This window comes from Patagioenas fasciata, chromosome 5 (genome assembly GCF_037038585.1).
Source record: "Patagioenas fasciata isolate bPatFas1 chromosome 5, bPatFas1.hap1, whole genome shotgun sequence".
NCBI classification, from domain to species: Eukaryota; Metazoa; Chordata; class Aves; order Columbiformes; family Columbidae; genus Patagioenas; species Patagioenas fasciata.
Genome location: NC_092524.1, coordinates 11,433,866 through 11,459,732, shown reverse-complemented (window position 1 = coordinate 11,459,732; position 25,867 = coordinate 11,433,866). Strand labels below are relative to the sequence as shown.

The following is a 25,867-nucleotide window of genomic DNA, read 5'->3' as shown; positions in this document are numbered from 1 at the left end:
AAGAATGCCATCACTTGCGTCTAAGCACATCTGAGTTTCTTTAAGAGAAATGCCATGCATGTTTCTGAATACTGTCATGAGGCCCATGGCAATAAAGTTCAACATACTCAGGCTGTAATCTTCTCCCAAGGAAATGGTTGGGATGCCAAGATGCCTTTTGACTTTTATTTCACAGCAGGGCTTCATTCACAGTGACTCTGTCCAAACCTTAAACTACACCAGCTGTGATACAAGGTCCTGCACAGTCATTTGTAAAAAGTATTTGACAAACAACATTCAAATGATAGAATATATTGCAATTCAAGACAAAACAGTGATCAATATCCCTTAACTACTCAGTTGGAAAAGGGTGATTAATTCATAATATATCTACAAAGTGCAGCGTACTACTAAAGCCCTGGTAGATGAAAGCACTTGTGCAGGGATTGCAAAACATAAATACAGGATACTTTGTAAACAATTTTACAGACAGCCTGGTTAACTGAGCAATGGAACATCAGGAAAATTCTTAAAATATTAGAAGAACTATTAAAATAGATGCAATAGATGCAGTTATCTATTACTGAATCATTACACAGCACACCTTATTATGCATTCTAGCATTAATTCAGTGTGCAGCAGCATTTCTTCTCCTAAACTATAAGCGGAGTCACAAACTTTCAAATGTAAGAATACATTCATCCTACTTAATTCAATTTTACTGTTCTTCTCCATGTTTCATGCGATTTTCTAATATACTTTTAATAAAAATGCATCACATCATCAGTGCACGTTCTATAAATTTTTTACAACTTAACAGGAATTAACACTTTAAAAAATATTTTTATGAGCATGTAAAGTGATTCACTGAAAAATCAGTTTTTCACTTCAGAAAAACTATTGTTTGTATAGAAGTGGAATTGTATGTCTACATTCTGAAATGCAGTCAACGCTCAGCTCAAATCAGCTACCAAAAGATTCCGGGTCTAGTTCACTATGGAGAAATTGAACAAAAAATGGCTGATAAAATGAAACTTGGAAGTAGGGCTCACTGAAAGTTTTCCATTGAATAGCACGTGATAGCAAAATATTTTTTTTAATTTATGCTAAAAACCCTCACTGACATAATCTTAGAAAGAGAACTTCTAAACCCCAAAGTTTTCCCCTTGGGAGACTTAGTCTCTTACAGGCACCTTGTCAATTATAACTGATTTTCTGGGGAAACAGAAGTAAAACCTTGGACAACACCTCAAAGAAGGCAAGAAACAGGTTTGGGGACCGTAGGGTGCAAGTCCTCACAACGCATTTCCAGACACACGAAGAACAAGGAAGTGATTCAGAACAGAAAGCACAGACTAACCAAGGCAACATGGACCCACCTCTACAATGAAATAACAAGCTCTTTAGCTGAGGAAAGAGCAGCACGTCTTATTTTCTCTGGCTTCAACAGGGCTTTTGACACAGGCTCCTGTGGTGCCCTTGTTGGCAAGCTGGGGAGATATGGTCTAGATGAAAGCGTGGAACTGATTGCACCGTCACACACAAAAGACATTGGTCAATGGTTCCAAGTTTAACTGGCAGGTGGTTACGAGTCATGTTTTCAGGGGCTAATACTGTGGCAAACATCACCTGATGTTGTCATTAACAACCTGGAAAATGGCATGAAATGCATCTTCACCAGATTCCTGGATGACACCAAATTTGAAGGGGTGGTAAATACACGGGAGGGTAGGATTGCTACTAAATGGCATCACAGTCTGTCAGAAGTAGACTGACAAGAACCTCCCGAACTTCAACAAAGACAAATGCTCGGTTCTGCACAAGGGACGGGGTAAGTCTATGTAAAAACATAAGTTACACATGAACAGCACCTGGAACCTTGTGCTGTGTTATACACGTTCAAACAAAATCATGCCCTAAAATTCAGAAAAAGCACAAAATTAATTACCCTGTTTTGTTGCTGTTCGCAAACATGAGCAAACACTACACTGCATAGACAGCTCCAAGGAATTGGTAAAACCGGTAATATTGCAGCTGAATTGAGCAGGCACACAAAATAAGAGGAAATTGAAACATTATGGAGTATCTTGATATCAGAAAAAAGGCATTTTAAGAATCGCAACAGGCAAAAGTGAACAGATTTACAGTAGTGGCACCAATTTTCTCCAAGAAATATGTGAGGTAAGGAGTAAATAACTGGAAACAATGTGCAAGACTGATGGGAGATAGGAGGTGAAAGAGTATCTTGCACCAAGTCAAAAACGTTAAAAAACATTAGTCTCACTGAGAGATACACTCGTAGCAGGGGCAAAAGAACAAAACAGAGTTCAGGAATCTCATCCAAGAGATGGAAACTGTCAGGAGACTGCAGAACTGAAAGAAGCCCAGAAGAACTAAATCAGTGTATAAAGGGAAAACACTATGCTCAACCAGTACAGACAAAAAATCGTTGGAGAGAAAAAATGATGCCATATATATATATATATATATATATGTACTGAATGCATCCACAGGGTTCTGGCAGGTGCCCCCGGGAACTGCAGTACATGTTTGCGTGGATATAATACTGCTTCTGGGAGACACATTTTTCACAAACTGCCAAGAGCGGAATCTTTTCAATACACATGCGACGTCTTGTTGCCGGAGACCTTCAGTTTTTCTGCGCCAACCTTGATAGTACTGAGAAGCTTTGCTACGGTTTTGGCAGAGGCACCAGTTAGTCTGTGTGCAGCTGCACCAAAGGACAACAAGAACGACAATGACCAGCTGCCTCTGGAAGAAGTTTTCTTGGATCGGTTTTGTTGGTGCAGCTCCATTTCTGGATTCATGAAACAAGTGTCAGCTGCTGGAAGAGGATATTTCTGGGATGACCTGCAATGGCTGCAGAATTTCAAGGATGACAAAGGGGGGGATTTGTGGGTTTTTCTGAGGTAATTCTGTTTATTATAAGGTTGTGAATCTTGAATCCAGCCAGAAAGGGCTTTTCCATGCTTAGGCACAAATGACACAATGTATTAGTTGCACTGGTGAATTTGATGGAACCTAAAAATCCCTCATTGCCAACGTTGCTGCAAGACCTCGTGGTTCCTTAACAGACTGGAATGTAAATCTTCTGTTATGTTTCAAAGAGTGGTTGCAGTTTTAACAACTTTAATACAAGTTGTTGTACAAGTTGCTTATCCCAAAATTCAACCTTGTAACAACACCAGAATAGGCTCATTCCACACCACAAAAAAATCATGCTACTAAAGCCATTATCAGAAATATCCCATTTTTCTGGAGAAAAAACTCACAAGAAAGGCTTTATAACTCTGGCTGATAAATTCTTTTAAAGGATAAATGGTTCATGGAAAAGAACAGCAAAAGCAAACTTGGAAAACTAAAGGACATATGTTATGCATGATTAGGTAGCGTAGAGCAGTGTCCATCTTGATTAACACATTGAATCTGTGTGATCAAAGCAAAATGTTGCAAAGCCTATAAAACCCAAGAGATTCAGAGACTTCAAGAGATGCTTGATTTAGTAAAGTGTTCCCTCCAAGGTAACATTCATCAATGAAACACATAAATTCTAATACAAATATTTAAACTATGGAAAAGAAAACCTCGAAAAATATAGTATTTTTATTTAACTTCATGTGAAGTATTTTAAGTGTTTGGATTGTACTTTCCACTGGATGGGCAGCAGCTTCTTTAATATGGATACAGATTTTATTTGAAATCTTGTTCTTTTTCTGGTTCAATAATTATGATAAGTGCATGTGAGATTTGGGGACTGTTACTTATGAAACTTTTATTAAAAATTTGTTCCTTTAATGTTAATAAACGTGTTTGTTCTCCTAAGAATACAAACGAAAACAAGCGTGAAGCATTTTTTGTAAGAGTTAAAGACAATGGAAGAAACAATAAAGCAATTTTGAGGTGGCCATTGTAAAACTATCCCCTGATCTGTCAGTCTTAAGAACTTGTTATATTGATACTTTCCTCTGGGATTTTCAAATGGCTCCAGGAAATCTGAAGGTTAGAATTCCATGAAGTAACTCCTCTGACTTTGGCTACAGAAATGAAAAAGTAAGCTCCCCAAACATACTGGTTTGTCATCTAGTTGAAAAGGCATGCTCAAATGTCCTTGAAACAAATTTCTCTTTGCTGTAAAAACAGTTCTGCAGGCCAAACACTGCCAGAGGAAAGAAGAAATCTTTGAGCTTGTTGTGTGGACCAAAGAAGCAGAAGTGTAGTAGGGAACTCTGCTGTAGTACTGCCTTTCAGCAGAGCTGTTCGCTTCACACAAATTGTAAGAAATCTTGGTTTGATCCTTTCCTGTTCCATAGCCTTCCAAATCACTGCTAGTAGCAACATCCAGTTAACTAACCATGGAGAAAGCTGTCTTTGCCAGCTTTTGGGTTGCCAGTTAAGCCAATTTGAAAACACTAATAGATCTTCTCTTAGGCTATCTGATCTTCCTTGATCTTCCTCTGTTGCGCAGGGCAACAAAGATGATGAAGGGAGTGGAGCATCTCCCTTATGAGGAAAGGCTGAAGGAGCTGGGGCTCTTTAGCTTGGAGAAGAGGAGACTGAGGGGTCTCCTCTGTCTACAAATACATAAAGGGTGAGTGTCATGAGGATGGAGCCAGGCTCTTCTCAGTGACATCCAACGATAGGACAATGGGTTCAAACTGGAACACAAGAGGTTCCACTTAAATCTGAGAAGAAACTTCTTCTCAGTGAGGGTGACAGACACTGGACCAGGCTGCCCAGGAGGGTTGTGGAGTCTCCTACTCTGGACACATTGAAAACCCACCTGGACATCTTCCTGTGTAACTTCATCTAAGTGTTCCTGCTCTGGCAGGGGGATTGGACTGGATGATCTTTGAGGTCCCTTCCGATCCCTAAGATTCTGTGATTCCTTCCTAAGGGTTTTCCTCCAAACATTTTTCTGCTTCATTCTTACCTTCTTCAAATTACAAGTAAAAAAATGCAGAAAGAGGAGTTCTGCTATGGAAGTGCAGTAAATGGCAGTGAAAAGATTCATAAAAGGCAACTTGGGGTACAGTGAAATATTGGGGAAGTATTAAGTCCCAACTACACACATGCTGTTTGGAATTCCTTCCACACAACTCGTATTTGGAGCTTTCAGAAGGATGAGCCAGATTGCAATGGCTGAAAAAAAGAGTGAGTAATGAAAATGAAAAGTGAGAAGTTTAAGCATTAGCAACGGCTTTGGCATCCTAAAAACATCAAGACCCGAATTCCTGAGAATACAGTAGCAAATCACCAAATGAGAGCAGGACAGAATTCTAAAGATCAATAGCTAATTTCTGGACAGCATGGCATTATTTGGCATGTGTAGTGAATAAAACACACTGTATCAGCATGAAGTCAGTCGTGTACAATAAACATCAATGTGATGACTCAAAAGATAAATATTTCTAATCTATGTCTCCTCCTAACAAGAAATAGCCCAAAACATTTCACCATGTTCTAGTTCTCTCACCTCACCTACAGTTGTAAGTAGCAAATGAATCCTTGGGCTTCCAGGAAGAGCCTCACTATCAGGGTTGGCATGAATCCCACAGCCCCCATTGCCTTCTCTTTCAATATCATGCTAGCATTCCATGGCCACATTTTGTCCAAGCTCCTTATGCTGAAGAAATTTTGGATCTTGTTCTTCGCTGCTTAGTAAGGAGATTTAAGAGGGTAGCTTTTGGTTCAGTACCTGCTAGGTGATCTTAGTCAACAATTTAATAAACATTTCAAATACTCTTATTTACCTATATACCTATGAGTTTTCTTGTCAGGTAATGCATTCCAGGGATTTTACTGTGTGAATGTAAATAATTTCAATGCATTACAACTGAGGAGAGGACTAATAATAGACTCTTCTCTCTAAGCAAAGCTCTTCTGTCACTACAGACCAACATTACACATATTACGTACTGTCAAAAAACTATCTCACCGTTTTGCATTCACAGTTCAACCTGTAATTAACTGCTTAACAATAACACAGAGGTGCTGCACATGTGATTTTGATGACAATACCTTATCATTAAATGCTGGACCCAAATCCTTTCTCTTCATCCTGAATGAGTTAAGTACAGATGTATACTATGTGTTGCACTTTTGTTTTGTTAGTTTTTAATAATGGCATCACTGTAGCCAGTACACAACAAAATAAGGATTATTCTGTCTCGTAACAGTAATGAACTTAGCAAGATCAACACAAAAATGGAAGCTAAAATAAACAGATTATGTCATCCAGGCACACACTGAGTTTAAAAAAAACAAAAATATATATCATTCAGAAAAGCATATTACCTGTCAACTTTTTAATCAGTATGACAGTAAACACTGAAGTGACATAAAGGAAATCTATATGGTAATACTGGTAATCATTAGATGATCATAGCAGAGTCTATGGTACTACAACAATTTCTGGAATACATAAAAGTCCCATAACCCAGTAGTGTCTCAAATCAAGACATGAAGAAATCTTAATTTAAGTAAACTTCTCTCAGCTGAATTGCAGAAAGTTTCAAAACTTCAGGTTTCCAGATACGTCTTTTACTGACATGCTGATTTCCTAAACATAGTCAACAAGTTCTTCTATTTTGTAATAGTGACTGGTAAAGCTGGTTGCCTATCATGAGGAAAACAAAACAAACCAGGAAAGAATAAAAAGGAAACCAAGAAAGCACAGAGAACATCCTTATAGCTGCTTCCAGGGGCATCTGTTCTGAACTGAAAGCTGCATGCTGACCAGGAAAATAAATATATCAACAATATTTTTGTTAGTAATACAGATTTTAAATGCTGCTTACCAGTACAGTTCTTGTATGCACTGTTAACCAAAGTTCATTTTTGAATAAGTACTTTGGCTTTTTTTTTCCTCCTCAAGAAGTTACATATTCATGCAAAATAGTGATAGAAACAAGCACTACAGTGGTATGGTACAAGCTAAAGGGTTTTGCACTAGATATTAAAGTTCATGATCAAGTGTTGTATTCAGTCTTTTCAGTAAGTTTTTGAAAGTGTCTTCAGGAAAAAAAATTATTGTAGAATTTTGAAAGTATTTAGGTTATGACTTAAAATGACTTCATTGTAAATGAATTTGCTGATGACTTCTTTCTAGTTAGACTGTTGCCTGAGTAGCCAAAGATGTTCCATCAAGCTAAGATGGAGATTCCAGGCTCCAACAGAATTTCAACCATCCCCAAGGACCTCTAAGGTCAGCTTCTTTTTACTGACCAGAAAACTGAGCTAAACACTTGCTCATTTTGTTTTATCAAGTACATTATTATGTTTCAAATTTTGAAAATTAGACAGGAATACATGTAGGAGACTTCATTGGAAAACACAGAACACTGTCCTTTTACTAAGAGGTAACAGAGAACATAGGACATTCCTTGTAATAATCCCTCTCTCTTAGCAAGCATCTGTATTTGTTTCTCTGCATGCTCCCAAGAGTGTATACACTAACTGAGACAAAAAAATTTCAAACTGCCACGTAAGTAATGCACATCAAGAAAATATGTTGACTTAGGTAAATTTGTTAAACATTATTTGGTTCAAGCTGTCTTCGAAAAAGAGTCATTTCCAACCTCAACAAATCTTAATCCTCTTCTCCAAAACCAGTATTTATGGAGATCGATAAAACCTGAATGGGCAACATGTAACCTCAAAATGTTTGTGAAATATTCAGAAAATTTCTGGCTGCAGAAACAATCTTTAATGTGCTCTTGTGGAAAGATGTATCCAAGAAAAAGCAATTCTCCCCACAGTTTTGATTACTTCTAGGTGATCTCAGATGAGATGAATTTGAAGTAGGCTATCGAAGAAAGTGAACGTTTGTATAAAAGAGATAAAGGAATGCTCATATATTTCAGCATACCTGTTCTAACTTTGAAGCATAGAATGCCCCCAAATTTGAAGCCAAGAAAGAACACCACCACTGGCACTCTGAGTAGACTGCAAGTAGGATCTTTTGCTTTTCCATAAGTTAATAATGGGTAATTCTGGTTTGGAACAGTTAATTATGGCTTGCTGGATTGATTTTAAGTTAATCAGCTCACAGAATCACAGAAGTCAGGGATTGGAAGGGACCTCAGAAAGATCATCCAGTCCAATCCCCCTGTTGGAGCAGGAACACCCAGATGAGGTTACACAGGAAGGTGTCCAGGCGGGTTTTGAATGTCTCCAGATTAGGAGACTCCACAACCCCCCTGGGCAGCCTGGTCCAGTGTCTGTTACCCTTACTGAGCAGAAGTTTCTTCTCAAATTTATGTGGAACCTTTTGTGTTCCAGTTTGAACCCATTACCCTCTCGTCCTATCATCGGTTGTCACCGAGAAGAGCCTGGCTCCATCCTCGTGACACTCACCCATTACATATTTGTAAACATTAATGAGGTCACCCCTCAGTCTCCTCTTCTCCAAGCTAAAGAGCCCCTGCTCCTTCAGCCTTTCCTCATAAGGAGATGCCCCACTCCCTTAATCATCTTTGTTGCCCTGCGCTGGACTCTCTCCAGCAGTTCCCTGTCCTTTTGGAACTGAGGGGCCCAGAACTGGACACAATATTCCAGATGTGGTCTCACCAGGGCAGAGTAGAGGGGCAGGAGAACCTCTCTCGACCTACTGATCACCCCCTCCTTCTAATACACCCCAGGATGCCACTCACCTTCCTGGCCACAAGGGCACAGTGCTGGCTCATGGTCATCCTGCTGTCCACCAGGACCCCCAGGTCCCTTTTCCCTACGCTGCTCTCTAATAGGTCATTCCCCAACAGTTCTGATGCCTACTGTTATCGTATTCATGTTGTATTTTTAAATTTGAAATTAGAAACCAGACAAGACTGATGGAATTAAAATCTTTCTTACAAGGTACTTTTATACCAAATTATCCTGAAGCAGCTCCTTGAAATGAGTGCATGTAAAATGCCTGAGTTCCTTTGTTAAAGTTTAGCTAAAATATGGATAAAGAAGTCATTCTTATCATCCCTCTCAGCAGCATCTTGTTTTGGATTTTACGGTTTTCATGTTTTGATCCATGTACCACTGCTGGTCTACTGACTATGCCTGAGAGGCCGTGAAACGTAACTGAAAACCCCAAGCACATCGCCAGTTAAGTTTTCTTCATAGAAGATGTTTTACACAGTAACTGTGTCTGTAGAGGTGGAAGCTGAATGGACGGGGGACTGGGATGATAACAGCCATCTATCATAATCAAGTCAGGATCAGTCTATGACTTTTTTTACACATGCGATTCACAGGCTGAGTAACAAATTCTGTTAACATAACTGTAGTTGTGGTCTGTGGCTTTTAAACAGAACCACATATGGTTAGTATTTCAAGTATTCCCAAATGACAAAGGCAAGGCTCCAAAACAGTCCATTAAAATAAATATTTTCCTTTAAATTGTTTTTCACAAAAGCAATTATACCTTTTAACTTCATAAATATAACAGGCTAAATTCCAATGAAATCAATAGCCTAGAATGTTGAATTTGCTGAAAACAATAAATTAAAGGCTGTTTTAGCCCACTGGCTTTGCCTGCATTAACATATTTTTCTCTTCTTATGAAGAAAAAATGTCCAAAACAACTTGTTTTGCCTCTATTCTAATACAGAAAAGAATTACTCAGTAAAGACTTTACTTGACCTAAGGGTGTAAATCCCAGTTTCTGCTGGCACACAGGTAAGATACTGATTAAGAAACATGTTGTGGGTAGCATCATATTTTTTTGCCGTCTGTGAATCTAGACTGTACTAATGCTAACGTTCTTGTGCAAGTTAAAAATGTCAGAGCATGCATGATATTTACAGAAGTAAATTTTGTGAGAATTGAAAGCATAGGAAAAGATATAACATATTAGAAACAACATTCAGATGTTGAAAGTGAAGAAAAATGAAAACTTGTTGAGAATTCAAATCATCAGTACTGTTGAATGTATGTATAACACGTAAGTCTCAGATGTCTATGGTTCAGAGGGAGACACAACATTATAATGATCAAGTGAAAGACGAAATTTCTAAAGAAGAAGTGCTGAAAATCATGGCATCCTCATAATCCAGGTTGATTTTATGTGTATTATTATTACTACAGTTAGAGTAAGAGATGATCTAGTGAGATACTTCATTCCATACACCTGGAAAGGGTAGAGAACATTATATGCCAACTATATGCAACTTGTTTAGGTAAAACGAAGAATATATATTCTCTAAATTGATGTTTAGTCAATTAACATCAGATGCAATGGTTTTACAAGGTGTTCAACTGACCAGAGGAATTCATTTTTATCAGAACAAATTGATTTTGTCCTTAGAAGTCAAATAACCTAGACGGGAAGTTAATTCTATTCGTACACTCACAGTAAGATTTTAGACTGTTAAATATGTAATTCAACTTTTAATTCCTAGTTCCCAAGTGGAGTGTTGGAGTTTAGAGTTGAAGAATTGGCAGGAGAGGCAGGGGAGGGGGTTGGTGTGGTTGTTTGTTTTATCTGTAGACATTAGGTGCAATTATTTTTAAATACTTTGTTGGATCACAAGATACCAAAGCCTGCCCCCCAACTGTGTACAGAGGGGGAATTACTAAAAGTAATCTTCACCACAGCATGCTTACATGGCATTTTCCCAGGCATTCTAAAAAACAACCCATGCTAAGTCATAAATCTGGGCTATAATATTGAAAATATGTCAACAGCTGCAAGATTTTTTTTTACAACCTGCAGATTGTCAAATATTCTTTTGTTTACATCTTTATTTCTGTTTTTGTTCTCCAACTCCACACTTTTGTTTATGTAACAGTATAGGTAGGTCTATTACTGTAAATAAATCCATTCTTGCACTTTTTTCCCTAAAAATAGTTCTAAACTGCCACATGGGTTCACTATGCATTTGTCAAAGTTGACACCAAATATTGATAAAACACAGAACTGGCCTGTGTTTTGTGGTATTTATCTCAACATCACACTTCAATTTTTGAATTCAAGCTGCCAAGATTTCAATTGTTTAAACCAAAGGTTACACAAACATTACAGTAACAAAACAAATAGAAAACTTCGAATATATTTCAATGTTCTTTCTGTTTTAGAAATGACTGCATGTGAAAAATAAATGAAAGATTCTGACCTTGCAGCCACCCATTGGCATATTTTATGCAAACTCCTGCAAAATAAAACATTTGAAAACAGCCAAATTCATAAAAATTCCTTATGGACACAACAAACGAGTCTTCTACATGGCAAGTTTCTCCTGGTAAGTTAATTCCCATCGGCAATTAAGGGTGCACGTCCCTTGCAGCAGAGCAGAGAACCGTTCCACTTGAGCTCCTTACCACACCTCGGCTGAACAGCTATTCGAAGGGTGAAGACCAAAGTGAGACTATGTTAGATAGGCAAACTCTCGCCATTTATTTTAGTAATAAAAGACTGAACTAAAGCTAAGTACACACATGCGCAAGTGGCCACAGAGGTACTTTCACTGAATGGGGAGAGTACATCAATATTGTATAATATTTTGTTACTTATTGTAGACATGAAATGACACTTAATACAGATTAAGCACATGTACACATACCTAACAGTGTTGTACACAAATCTATAGAGAGTTAAGCACCTGTACTGATACACACATCTCACATATATATATATATATATATGTAAGATTTAAAATAAAAATAAAATTTTATGTGTTCCTTCCATATTTTTATTAACTATAAAACTTGTAACTACAGAAGTCAATGATTCCATGTAATCTATTCTATTTGCAAAATGCCTACTCTTTCCAACACAGATTTTTCTATTTTTTTTTTAACTACTTTTTATCAGTTCACCTCTTTCAGGCAGGCTAAAGAGCAACTAACACGGCGGCATAACACAATTCCTAAACCAGACTTGTTTTATTTACAGCAGTAGCGCACAAGCACATGCCTGCTTTTCATCAAGACAACCAAAAATATTCCACGCACAGACTTATTAGGAACACTTGGCAACCACAAGGCCACAATTAACAGTAATGAACACTCCAGGGCTGTCAGAGCCTACCATGTCAACACTCCAAGAAGCTACACGGTTTCAATATGATACCTTTGTGCAAGCAGACACAGCGAGCACACCCGGCATTAACAGCAAGCACAGGAGCAGTGAGCAAAGGTCAGTGATGGGGAACGTCCATTAAGAGTAAAGACAAACGTCCCAGAGACCCAACCGGGCTGGGTGGGTTTGTCTCGACCTCCTTAGCCCTGCCAAGAGGTTACTTGGTGTTTGGCGTCAGATGCTCTAGTGCTTGTGTCCCAAACGCTATCACATTTTTATTTATCTATCTGTAAGCCAGATACAACCTGACTGAAATCAATGTAACACAGACAGAAACCAGCCGTCTGCAGCTTGGATACTAGACCCCATATATTGTTTTAAATGCCTGCATTGCTCTGTAAATGCCATGTAAAATCTGCTAAAAGATAATCACACCTCTTAACATACCTGGTTTTGTGGCTGCTGTGTTGTGTCAGGGCCACAGTGGTGCCACTGGAGCTGTGGGCAGCGGGATTTGGGGTACCCTGGGCCGCTCACAGCCAGTTCCAGCTGGTTCTAGCCAGTCACAGCCAGTTCCAGCCAGTCACAGCCATGGCGGGAAGCTCCATGGCCAGCACCAAAGCTGCAACCCGCCAGAGGGGCCAGCGGCACTGCTGCTCGCCTGTATTTCTGCTTATTCTTGTACTAAAACCAATACCCTTCTATCTTTTGTTATTTGTAATAGGATACTAAGCAGAGATCCTTAAAACAAGGCTGAACCCTGCTTTGATAACTGCATAGAAACACAACTAAAACATAATCAACATCCCCACACCCTGCAGTCTAGAAAACAAGTTGTATCTATGGCAAGTTACATCAACAGAAAGGAGGACAATATCACATTTTTATTCTGTCATTTTTGACCCCTTTTCGAGTCAGCAGCAAGAGCCCTGGGGCAAGCCGGGGGATTCCCTGCAACTGGAGACCTCGAGGCTTCTGTTTGAGATGTATATTCACTCACGCTCCAAACAGGCTACTGATCATTGCAGGACTTGTGGATTATTTTAACATCTACATTACTACAGAGTTTACATTTATGTATATACGTGTATATATATTTCCGTATATAGCAGAAATATATATCTGTATCACCCTTGTGCCCTGTGTATGCACACGTGTATATATAGAGGGGAGGAGGAAGTGTGTGAACACATTTTAGGCCAGAAGCCGAGAGGGAGGGAGGCTGAAGGCAGATATAGGTACGGACAGCACATCACAGGACTCTCATTAGTGCTAATACTTCACTTTTCCTTTCTTTAAGCAACAGTTTTGCTCAGTAGTTATGGAGGTAGGCTCAAGTAGAAGTCGCAAACACTTTCAGATTACCAGAACCAGGCACTCAGAGGTCTGCAGGGGAACAGCAATTTAGAAAGTGCCCAGCCACCCACGAGCTCATTCCTGAACACCTCTGCTGGCACAGCGCCAGCATGAAAAGCAGCCATCGTCTTCTGCTGCCTGCTCATCAAAGAAATTCCTCACTAAAACCACAGAGGCAGTTTAACGCAGCTTGAGACAACCGCCTTGGTGCCTGGACACACATGCAGAACCAGCCAGACCTCGCTCTGTGCAGACCACTGCACAAACCCATCTCCCTGAGCGGTGCAAAAAGGAATTACTGGGCACTGCCAGCTCCACAGGGTGAGTCCTGCCCAGTGAAGAACAGGTCCTGCTCTCTCAAGGTGCTCATCTCCCTCGATACCTGCACAGTAGGTAACCGTGGGCTCATCTTCTAGGAGCAGTAATGAACCTGAAAAGTCTGCAAAGTTGAGTGGCATACAAACATGGGCAATTCCGCAAAGAAAGAAACTGGATTTTGTAAAAAGAGGCCTGTGAATGGATTTTTCTTGGACTGCGTGGCCACCCAATGAGATGGGATGAGTGTAACAGCACGTTCCTCAGAGCACAGAAAAATAAAAACATCAGGTATACAATCTTTTACAGTGTACTTCCACTTTCTTCCCAGATAACTTCTGTGAGCACCATCAGTTCAGGTGTGTGCAATGGTACACTAGTAGCTTGCAGTTCCCTGGGAAAGAGACATCATCAGAAAGATTCAGAAATAGCAGCTTCTTTTATTAAGTCCAGAACATTATAAGTGGACTCCTAAAAAGTCAGCAAGACGGTAAAACTGTTATTTCTATTGTTTGGGTAATAAACCATGAACGAGAGAAACTATGACATGCCTACTGTGACAAAAAGGAATATGCAGTACTATATAGAATTAAATCTGGACGTTTCAAGCCCAAGCCTTAAACACTGGAATCTCCTTCCTTTCACTTAAATAATACCATGACTAGGTCTAACTGGATGAAAAAGATCAAACTGTTAATAACCGATGAATAACAGAATTTAGTGTGGCTCTGTTAAAGTCCCATAATTTCTCTTCATGATATATTTTCCATGTTTTAAAATACCTTAAAATACTTTCAAATAGTGTTGTTGTTCAAACATTACTTCTGAGAGTCTCTACTGCCAGGAACACAAGTCAAACTGAGTAACAAAAGGCAGGCATTGACAGAAAAGTCTGAAAAGAGAGAAACTGACTATAACCCTCCAAATTAAAGACATTTGGCAACATAGTTTTCAACATACAATATGAGAAATGCTTGTTCATTTAGCCTTTATATTGCCAAGAATTTGAATCATATGACACATACACACGACTGATTTTCTCTCAGGAGTAATAGAATCTTTCTTGTTATTGGACACTATTTGCAAACCTCTGAATTCTGAGAACTGACTGGCAATGTTTAAACGTTTTCTGGTGGCAGAATATAATACACAAGTTATTTGCATAAGAAAAATAAATTCAATATTATTTATAGAATGCCATTGTTTTTAATTTTGCAAATTGAAGTTTCTTTCACAATAGACTGTATATTAAATGCTAGAAAGATGCCTTTATTACACCAAAGTGATAGAGAAGAGTGACAAGCAAAACTCTAGAGGCAAAATTAATCAAGACTACCTTTCATCTGCTTTTGGCCATTGTTGGAGAACAGATGTTGGCCCAGATGTACCTTTGTTGTAACCTAATACAGGTTAAATATTTTATTTCGCCCTGGTTGCTACTAAGACCTCCTACAGTTGTTTTTCATAGTGTATAACACAAGTATACTTTTAGAATACTCAGTGTATTTGAAAGATAGACATCATCTTACTGCCACCATGGAAAGCCCTAGTGATCTATTAGAAATTATCTAAAGCACTAAAATGCTGAATAACTTGTCTCCCAGATTTACTGGTACAACACATGCGTATTCACAGAGGCATGACACTGGAGCAAATCAGGTCCTAAAATGGCATTGATGAATTTGTAGGTTGTGAGATTAAAACACATCATTAGAAGACTCCACCCCCTTCCTACATTTAAAGACCAGAATTTTAAATGTATGTATTTAACAGTTTTGTGCACCTTATTCCCACTAACCACTTTAAGTATTGAAGATGTCTGGTGCACATATGTTTTCCAATTTTACCCACATATACCAAAGAAAAGCATTAATACACAGTTAGACCAGCATCTTACAGAGAAAATATTAGACTGCAACATTGTAGTTTTGGAGTTTTTCTTTTTGAATGAAAAATTTTATCTGTTCCAACCACCAAATAAAGCAAGTTCATAGTCTTGCACTATCTGAAGAGAACCCTTCCCCAGAAATGTATATTTTTAGGAAGCCCTATTGTTACTATTAAGTATTTTATGCAAATTATTTAGAATGTTTGTTTTTTTTTTTTTTTAATATAAAAATTGGTTCTGATTATCAAGTGCTCTCCACCTACACAGTGGGAGAAGTTACTATCTTCAGGCCTTTTTTTGCTTTTACTGCTATTTTATCAAATTAAATGCTACTATGTTTCAAAATGCAGAGTTCACTTGCTGCTGCCAGAGGAAAGTCGGAGAGACAATTGAAAATTTGGAAAAGTCACGTCGTTTGCCATAAATTAATGGAGAAGTATGCAAATTGAGCCTTGAGATGGTTTTGCCATTATTCTTAACAAGTCTTAAAAATACAATGTGTTGCTGGAAACATAATTACATATAAGAAGTGTTCCTCTGGTAAAAAAATAGACTTAGTTGCAAAAATGTTAAGCAGTCTTTTCTGAAATGTCAGAGCAAAGCATTTCATTACGGAAAAGAGGAAAAAAACCCTTTAAAAATAGGAATTTATGTGAAATTGCAAATTATTCTGAGGTAACTCGAGCAGCAGATAGCAAACACAACAGAAATCATTTCTAGAGAAATAATTTAATATTTTTCTCATTAGGGTGCTATTTGTCTGAATAAATTGTCAACCAATATATTAAGCTTTCCCAACAGTGGTTTTTAACAGTAATTTAGTTATATGACATATGGAACAGAACATAATGCTTCTGCTTTGCTATCTCAGATATTAATCACTACTGTAACACGGGCTAATTTAAATGTTTGCCGGAGTGTATGATTTGTCAGGGGAAAATTTCTTACTTAGAGCACGACAATAAGGTTTTTAGCCACCTCAAGTCCACCACATGGCTTGACATGCAGCTGCCTACGTGCTCAAGAAGGCAGATTAATATGAAATTATTGTAGTAGCGCACAGATCATTGGCATATTAAAAATTGGCAGTGAGGTCCTGCCTGTTACCTTCAGACTGTAAATAAAGAAGAATGGTTCAAAAGAATGCCACTCTTGGACTGAGACTCCAGCTGACAAAATACCAAAGATCTGGCAAACCCAAGTTTTGCCACCTCTAGAGAAACCAGTAAAATACCACTCTCCCTTCCTCCTAATTGCAAAATGGCTAGAGATCAGACACTTGGGGAAGTACAGCCTAAGCAATTTTTCACTAAAATAAAACAGCTATTAACTTGAAGCAATGGTATGAACATTTTATTCCTCTTCCATAATCTATTCTCAAGCACTGTGGTGGCAGACACATCACACCACATATAACAAGACAAGCCAGAATACACATGGTGGGATTACTACTAGCATTTTGTTAACGTACTGCTCTCTACAAAATGAGTATGCAGAAGCTCTGAAAAAGCATCTGACCTTTATTTTTATGGACTCCAGTAAAACAAGGTAATACGTTCTATTAAAAGAAAAAACCTGACACTAAACAATTGAGAAAATCTCGAATAGTAACGGAGGGATCCGCAATAAACTTGCAGAATGCAATGCTCCCGGTCTTGTAATATATGGCACTGTTCCCAGCAAAGACAAAGAATTCAGTACAGGCCGATAATACAGTTTCTTGTTCAAAAGCCACTCTTCGGAAATGGCCAACCTGCATTTCTTGAAATACGCAAGGTTTAAACCCATTCAAATGATCGGTCACAGAGGTTTGGTGGCTGGGGATCACCAGATTTCCTCTGTGTGTGAGCACGTGAGCCAGCAGAGACGGGTCCTTCCCAGGGAAAACCCTTAGGCCAGGTTTGCTGCACACACGGTCCAGCCCAAGCCAGTGCCTACAGGAGAGCACCAGGGTCTGCCCGACCTCCCCATTGTGCCCAGGTCTGGTCCTTCCACTCAGCTTTTGTACCAGCTGCTACCTGCCTCCTGGCCATGGCAATATTCTTACAGAAGAACATGCAAAGGCGCTATGAGAAAAATCCGAGACAAGACATCTGGCGGTACGACTGAGGCAGCTTCTACAATCCCAATAGTTCAGCGAGGTCTCAAAGCAACGCTGCAATCTAACCCTCCACCAAAAATTCCATCATAATTAATGTGGTATATATCCCTAAAGCTTGAATACATCTCCAGTTAAGGGCACATTTCTTAAATTAGATTTTTGTATCTCTTTAACAGACACTATTTGAATTGCTTGGTCTTATGACCTGCAGCTAACAGAGCTCGTGTCCCTGCAGCAAAATGCTGACTCGCTGAGGCCCACCACAGCAAGGGCAAACAAGTAAGGTCTTAATAATGTATTTTTTTCTTGAACCAATACAAGGAAGCTCCAAAATGTCACAATGTACACATCATTCCAAATAACACAGTTGAACCAAGTGCACAGACAAATTATAAATCATGTTTTTATCTCAATAAATAATTTCATATATCATAAAAGTAGATGAACTAAATACTTGCTTCTAAATAGCTGCCCAGTGTCAGGAGTTCAGATGTTTTCATATTTCCTGACAAACAGTAATGAATATACTATTGGGGGGAAAAAAAACAACTTAAAAACTGTGCCTCCTTACTTGATGTGTTTTCTCTGCATGATGTGAATATTTGCTAGCTTTATTGAGAAAAATAACATTCTATTTTAATTTCAGTAAGACTTCAGACATATTAATTTCTATGAACATTAAGGTCTCAGGGATCTTCAAACTCCTGGGAAAAACTGGAAAATCTCCTAGAGAAAAACTGGATTTTATTGCTCTATTAAAACATGATGTCAGTATTTTTTTCCTCAGCAAAGGAAATTTCCTCAACACACCACTTTCTTCTGCCATCTGTTTTGTAATAAGATATGGCAAATAAAGGGGATTTGTATTCCATTCCAACTGTCTAAGAACACCTTGATTTTTCTTTTCCCCAGGATAAATCATAAAAGTGGGAGTAAAATCTGTGGCACGCGTGGACAATTCTGTTTTCTGGTTTGAAAGAAAATTTCTAACCCGGAATACACAAAAGGTGCAGTATTCCACTGGTCATGATTTTGGGCACAGTAATACAGCTTCACAGGTAACATCAATTTTTCTCACAACTCTCAGGCTAAATTTAGAGCTCATAAAAGGCCAATGCCTGTGCCAAGAAAGCACACTCTGGCACATATTGTGCAATTTTAGCCAGCCAACTTCAGTTTTCATGTGCTACCTGTACATAATTTTACACCAAAGATCAGTACTCAGACAAAGTTGAATTTTGTTCCAAACAACAGAAAAATATCTACTCTGAACAAACAAATAAAACAGACAACAAAACTTACATTTGATGGTGACCTGAGGTAGCATTTGCTCAGTCAATGTTAATTTATTTCTATACTCAAGTGAAAGCTGTACTTAGCACTCACCTTTTTAAAAATATGGGTCAACAAACTGCTGCAAAATAACTTCAGCTGGTTTTCGATTAGAAGAGAGTGGGGTTAAAATATCAATGTCTCAATCAAATCTCTAATTTGATGCAATACTTAGGGGCAATAGGAGGAAAATTACAACCAAATGTGATCACATTCCAATTTTGAAAATACTACTACATTCTCACATATCAGACTGAAAGCACAGATGTCTATAAAATATTTCTGACATGGATTGCCAACAAGTAAAGCTCAACCAGAACAATTACTCAAATAAAAGTCAAAAGAAGTCATCCACATATTTTACTCTCAGGTAGCTGTCATTGTATGTTGACGTTTATTTAGTACAAAATTATTTAATTAATCAGTAGAATAACTTAGTTGATGGACTGCAAAAAACCTTCAGTGAGTCTGACAAACTAAGATGTCACTGTGGCAAGCAGAACTGCCATCACGAACCGTGCAAGCAGAAAGAGCACTTTCTACCTGAAGTATTTTCGCACTTTTGATGATAAAGAGGACAAACTCTTTGTTTTTTTAACTGAGAAGTGGGTAATACAAATTTTAGGAACTTAGAGTTGAAAATTATCTGGAAAAGTCAACAACCATTCATTGAAAAAGTACTTAAAGCCATTATGATAAATAATTTGAATACTTAGCAAACTAGATTTTACATATATATATATATTATTAATAATGGGAATGGTTTTCTTCCTGTTTTTCTTATCAGACAGATCTGTATAGACCTGAGCATTTTGTTCTTGATGCTTTCAACAAAGTATCTTAAATCCACTGTCAAGTAGCATCTGCAACATCATTGCAGTACATGGTCCTATAATGTAATTATTTTGCTTTTCCACGCCACTCTAAATAATTTTTTGCTTATCATAACAACAGAACAAAGACAACCAAAGAACAAAATCTTCACACACTGTACCTGCAAAGCACAATTCATCATTCGCACAACGTAGTCAAACTGCTGATGGTCCAGTATTGCTCGATTTTGTTTAACGTGCAGGCCTAACTCCTTTGTCAGGCAGTGCCGAGCTGCCTTTCCTTTCAGGGCTCGCAGAGCTGCCGGCAGGGTCTGGAGACAAGAAAACCTGACTTTATGAAAATGAAATTAAATGGCACTATTCATATTCAATATATCATTAATTCTTTATTAAAAAACTACAAGTGACAATACAGTAAATGATAACTTTGAAAATTACACATTCGCTTGAATATCAAATGTTCATTTAACGGTTGATCTTGCTTCAGTCATTAAGCGTTACATTTTTCCCATGCTTTTTTCAAACGCATTAAACAGCATTTCTCACCTACATCTGTAAATAAAAGTGACTGAATACCAACATTGAACGGATGTGAAATCAGACATGAATTATTGTGCATGAAAGCACCAGGTCTCAAGTTGGCTATCAAGGCCAACCCTTGTGGTTTTTGACAAGCAGTGCCTGACACACGGTGTTAGAAGCGGCACACCTCACACAGCAGCCTGCCACAAGGCTCTTACGCAGTTTACCCTAAAGCAGTGCCAACGCTGGTAAAGATGCCAATAGTGCCAACGTGTTAAAGAGGCAGCAAGTGCTACACAGTGATTATCAGCTGTGGCCCTTTAGATGAGATTTAAGTTGTGGTAACAGATAAATAAGAAAAGGCAGCCTGTTGCCTAAGAACACATTTACCATGCAGGTGGACAAAAAACTACTGACATTTTCCAAGTGCCTTTAAGTTGAAAGAGGTTATAAACTACTGGGTTACACATGCATCAAAACTCTATGAAAAGAGCCACACATTTTATTAGGACTTTTTCCATATGCACTTCCATAACTTAAATTGTTAATCAAGAAATAATAATTTTCTATCTTGAGCTGCACACGTCAGAGCGACAGTTTTCCAAGAAATAAAATTTTCTTAAATTAATTTTACATCCATTTTAATTTGTAGAATTAGATTTGAGTGTGAGTTTGAACAACTATTCTAGAATCAATAACTGAAACCTCTATGGACAGAATTTACAAAACCCAGCGACTTCTTAATGTGAAAAAATAGAATGTCAAGGATGACAAGTCACTAGTGCATTTTACTGAAGATGGACATGCTGGTTATTTACATTAATCTCTGATTTCTATCCAATTATTGATTTTTAAAATCAGCAAAATTCACTGTACTGAAAATTTCAAAAGAGCATTGGCTGACAAACACTGAAACGTCTATGCATGTTTTGTGCTTACATTCTTCCTAATCACTAGCGCTAGACCAACATATACCCCTTTAAAAAAGAAATCATGCAGACAATACTATTTATAATGATAATATGAATTAGCAAAAAGGGCATCAACTCACCCACATAGTATTGCAAACAGGTTTTCAAATCCATGAACTTCATATTACACACAGTATTTCATGTAGGTCATTAGTTTTATTGCTTAGTTCATTCATTTAAACAGTTAAAATAAACGTTAGTATTTGAAAGAAGACTTCGAAATGTACTTTGCGACAAGGTCGGTCTGCATTTGCCCATTAACAGAACGGAGGCTTATTTGGGAAAGTTAAAATTTCATTTTATTACCTTTTCAGTCTCCAAAAATTTGTTTTCAAAAATGAATGAGACGCAGTTTCTAACAACTTCCAGCCTTTGTGCACTGTTGAAAACTGTGCTTCCTTTTTCCATTATGGAAACTAACAAAGAAAAACAAGAGTATACATCTGTGAAACGTCTTCTGCCAAAGCCACAAAGAATATCAGAAAGTTCTTTAAAAATATATATATATATATATATATAATAATAATGTGCCCTCCATTTTGTTCTGTTAAGCAAATACCATTAGTAGGCACATACAGATGAGAACATAAGATCCTAAATCTTTAGTTTTCCTACACTATCTGAAGAAAAAGAGTGCTCTGAATTTTAACTAGAGCAGTTGATTCTCTTTACTACTTGTTCCAATTGTCTCATACAGGCCAAAGAGATTCCAGTCTCTAACATACTAATGAAATATATAAGTAAATACAAACTAATAAAATGCTTATATGTGTGTGTGTGTTCTGCAGTGAACTATGCAGCCTTGCATACTTGGTAGCAGTAGATAACTATTTTTTCCTAAAGAATTCATTGTTCATGCCAAGAATTCTGTGACATGGTGTAGAACCTGAGAAACCTGTTCTCTTATCTAGACTCCAGTTTGCTGAGTTCTAAAGATTATTTTCTTAATGCAGTGTTTAACTCTGAATTCTCAAGAAAATTCAGAATGGAAGAATTAACATTCTCTTTTTCTCTTTGGTGTCAAGTAATAGAATATAAATGCAGAATTTTACACCCTTTCTGTAGATAATGAGCTGCTAACATCCAAGGATTCTGACACACAGGACGGCAGGGAGTATGAGCGTTGAAAGCTGTTCCTTGGAAAACCAACCAATCAAACAAAATCAAACAAACAACAGCAACAACAAAACAAAAACCAAACCAAACTTTGACAAAAAAATTAACATATTAAGAAAGAAAACCTTCTCTTGCATCTAGACTTGTAAAGACAGACAAGAGAAGGCAAGCACATACCCTTTAAATTTTCTATAAGCAAAAGATTCAATGACATAGTCAACAGTAAAGGCAGGTGAAGAGATTTTATCCTCTTCTTACATAAGCCCAAAGAGAAAGAGGCCTGGAAGAGGCCTCAAGAGGCCAGCAAGTTCATTCTCCTGTCCCTGACAGGATCAACTGTATTTATGTTATTTCTCATGTTTGTCTAATATGTTCCCAAAGTTCTGTGATAAAAAAGACTCCATGGCTTCACAAGAAATCTATTCAACTACCTAACAATCCTCATTTTACCAAGTTTTTCCTGACAAATAACTCTACTTTTGTGGTGCCATTACACTCATTATTTCTTATCACTACAGATTATTCCCTTTCTTTTTTTAGCAGGCTCTTATGTAACTGAAGACTGCTATTATGTGTTCCCTCAGTCTTTTCTTTTTCAGTCTAAACAACTCCCCATCTTTCCTTGTAGGTCACATTCTCCAGACCGCTGGTCATTCTTGTTGCTTTCTTCTGGACTCCCTCCAACAGAATCAAAACCAGAGACAGTCTTCCAGTGTCCAAAAATGGATACAAGCCGTCCAGCTGAGGTCTTACTGAGTACCATGAAAGGATTTCTCCACGGGGTTCACTGACTGTACTCCTGTTTATACATCCTACTAAGATGTTTGTCTTTTTTGCAATAGCTTGATATAGTTGGGTCATGTTTGCCCTATGATCATTATAATCCCCAAATTAATGTCTACAATGTCTATATCTGTTCTTTATATTTAAATATAGGTGTATATATATATATCAGTACATTTATTTTGAGACAGATGCTGTGTTTGCTCCTTGTCTTTTTCCAGTAATTTACATGACTTCCACTAGTGTCAAAGGAGAAGCCCTAACAGCTCAAAGCTTGGTTCAGCTAGTCCTACAAGTAACCTATGGTGATACTCATCAGACCTAGATGAGTAGACAGTATCTAATTTAATAGCTCAATTTAACTCATATCAAATCCTTTTTTGTGTTAGTGATTACGCCACTCACACTCTGGATGTTTGACTTCTTAGGAAAGGCTGATGCAAAAGGGCTTTTAAAATTGCAGAGACAAACAGGCAAGTCTATGTCCTAAAGGTTACTATGATCACTAAAAACACTGTCTTAACATAAATTGGGAGTAACACATCGCAGCCATGCTAATTATATATTCAACTCACAAGACAGGATGACATACCGGTAAGTCGGGGAACAAATAAACGTACCGACAGGGGGACCTGCTGGGACGACGCACTTCTTGTCCCCGCGGGTGGCAGGGGGCGCACCCTGGCCCCTTGCGAGACCTTCCTGGAGCAGCTCCTGCACCCGGGCCTCGTTGATCCGGGGAAAAGGGAGGATGTGGACACGCAGGTGGGAGCCCTCTGTGGGTCGTGGCACTTTCTGGAATGCTATGTGAGGATTGGGATTCTCCTGCAGGTCAGAAGTGAAAGGTTACACGTGCGTTATGGAGTGTTACCATCTGTCTCATCCAATTTTATTGCTGCTCTGTACACCTGTCATACCTGACGGATTAAGAAGCCAAATATCTAATGCAGCTGAATATTTCATATTCATATCACTCTTGATTCATCACCTGTAATACTTGCAACTTTGTTAAAGGTTTTTATAAAATTATTTTTGTCAACATGTGAAATTCAAAGAGAGAGAAAAAATCACTGTTTGTGTTGATTTTGTGCAGCTTAATGAATATTTAGGACTTGAATAGAAATTAGTTAGACAATCAACCTCTTCATGAGAGAGAGGGTTGAAGAATACTAAAACATACAATCTCTTCACAGAGTACTACAAAATATTCTTATCTTGATTAAGATTACAAAGCGAAAATTCATTTTTGTACCATGTTATATCAAACTATGGCTTCCCTCATTAAGGACCAATTCTCTATCTTCTGTATGTCCCATAAAGATTTGTTACACAGCTCACTTTGCACTAAAAAAAATGAAAAAAAGTTAATAGCAGTGATCAAATAGAATAAGTGATATGCCTTAACTACAAGGACAGTAAAAAGAAGATGTCACATGAGATTCTGCAGTCTTCTCTAAGGACAGAAAAGACTTATTAACACTGTGAAAATAAATGTTTGCCTACAATGATTTTTCACTCACTCTTTTACAGTCTTGGTTTCTTTCACTTTAAAAGAAAATGTAAGGAGCCCCAAAGGAAGGTTCTTCAGAATGTAAAAACAAAATTAAAAAATCAGGTTGGCATTGCAGAACACTGACTAATTTGTTTGGCCAAAATAATTGCTGCATCTGCTACCACGTAAATATTATATTTGTCATGATTTCAATATTACCATGCAATACTGCCGTACTGAAGATATCAGCAAAATATGCCGTGTCCCATACAACAGAGATGTGAGTGTCACTGGGATACTGAAGACTTGCTGTGTGTAGGTCAGTTCTGTGGGCGTTTGTCAATAGCAGATGCAGTAGCAGTGACCCATCTTCTGCCCCTTGTGTTCAGCAACCAGAAAGCTCATGTATATCACAAAACACTAAGTTTGACTCAACTACCCCCACACTGATTTCAGCAAGATATGAAGATTCATATTCATGAAGATATGAAAATTCACCATTTCCTTTCATGATGTACCTTTTCCAAAATACAGCCGAGATCTACATGTTCTACAAGGATCCTACCATCATTCACAGAATCACATCTCACGCCTTGAGGAGTGTAACAATCAATCAAACAAACCAGGATATTTTCATCTCTTCATTCAGATACAAGGGGTTATCATTAATCATGTCTGGATTCATTGTTTTCCAATTTGATTCCATGCTGTCACTTATACAGGGCTATGTACCACTGCCAAAGAGTGCTACTCAATCCGTTTCTGTTGTACAAGCACAACCAGCTTGCAATAAAACTTGTAAAGAGGAGCTAGTTTGATACTTTCATTTAGGGGAGCAAAAAACAACAAGGAGATCAAATGCATCAACTTGAGAAATAGCGGTCAAAACAAACCAGCTACTTAGCCGTACAAATTCTCTGCAGAGGAAAGTTTAATGAAACAAGCCAAAAAGCTAGTCGGGGGATGAGAGCAGCAGATGCCAGGAGAAGCAAGGCAGAGTAAGGGAACATAATTGCAGCAGAGGCTAACAGATGACATATAGCAGAAAAAGCCAGAAAGGGAGAGTAACTATTCCACATTCCATTTCATGGAGAAGAGAGATCCAGAGGAAAGATACAGAAAGAGTTACTTTAATCTTGGCCATCACAAAC

At 38.0% G+C, this 25,867-nt stretch overlaps 1 protein-coding gene across 11 annotated transcripts in view; it reads right to left on the bottom strand.

Moving 5' to 3' along the window:
• Positions 1–25,867, bottom strand: part of SBF2 (SET binding factor 2) — a 268,580-nt gene that overhangs the window by 82,408 nt on the left and 160,305 nt on the right. For all 11 annotated transcript variants that reach the window (XM_065838442.2, XM_065838445.2, XM_071808910.1 and 8 more), the window contains 3 exons: positions 23,845–24,049; positions 21,632–21,741; positions 19,994–20,143 (listed from right to left, as the gene is read on the bottom strand). In XM_065838442.2, coding sequence (XP_065694514.1) covers positions 19,994–20,143; positions 21,632–21,741; positions 23,845–24,049 — 465 coding nt within the window. The remainder of the gene's footprint in view (positions 1–19,993; positions 20,144–21,631; positions 21,742–23,844; positions 24,050–25,867) is intronic.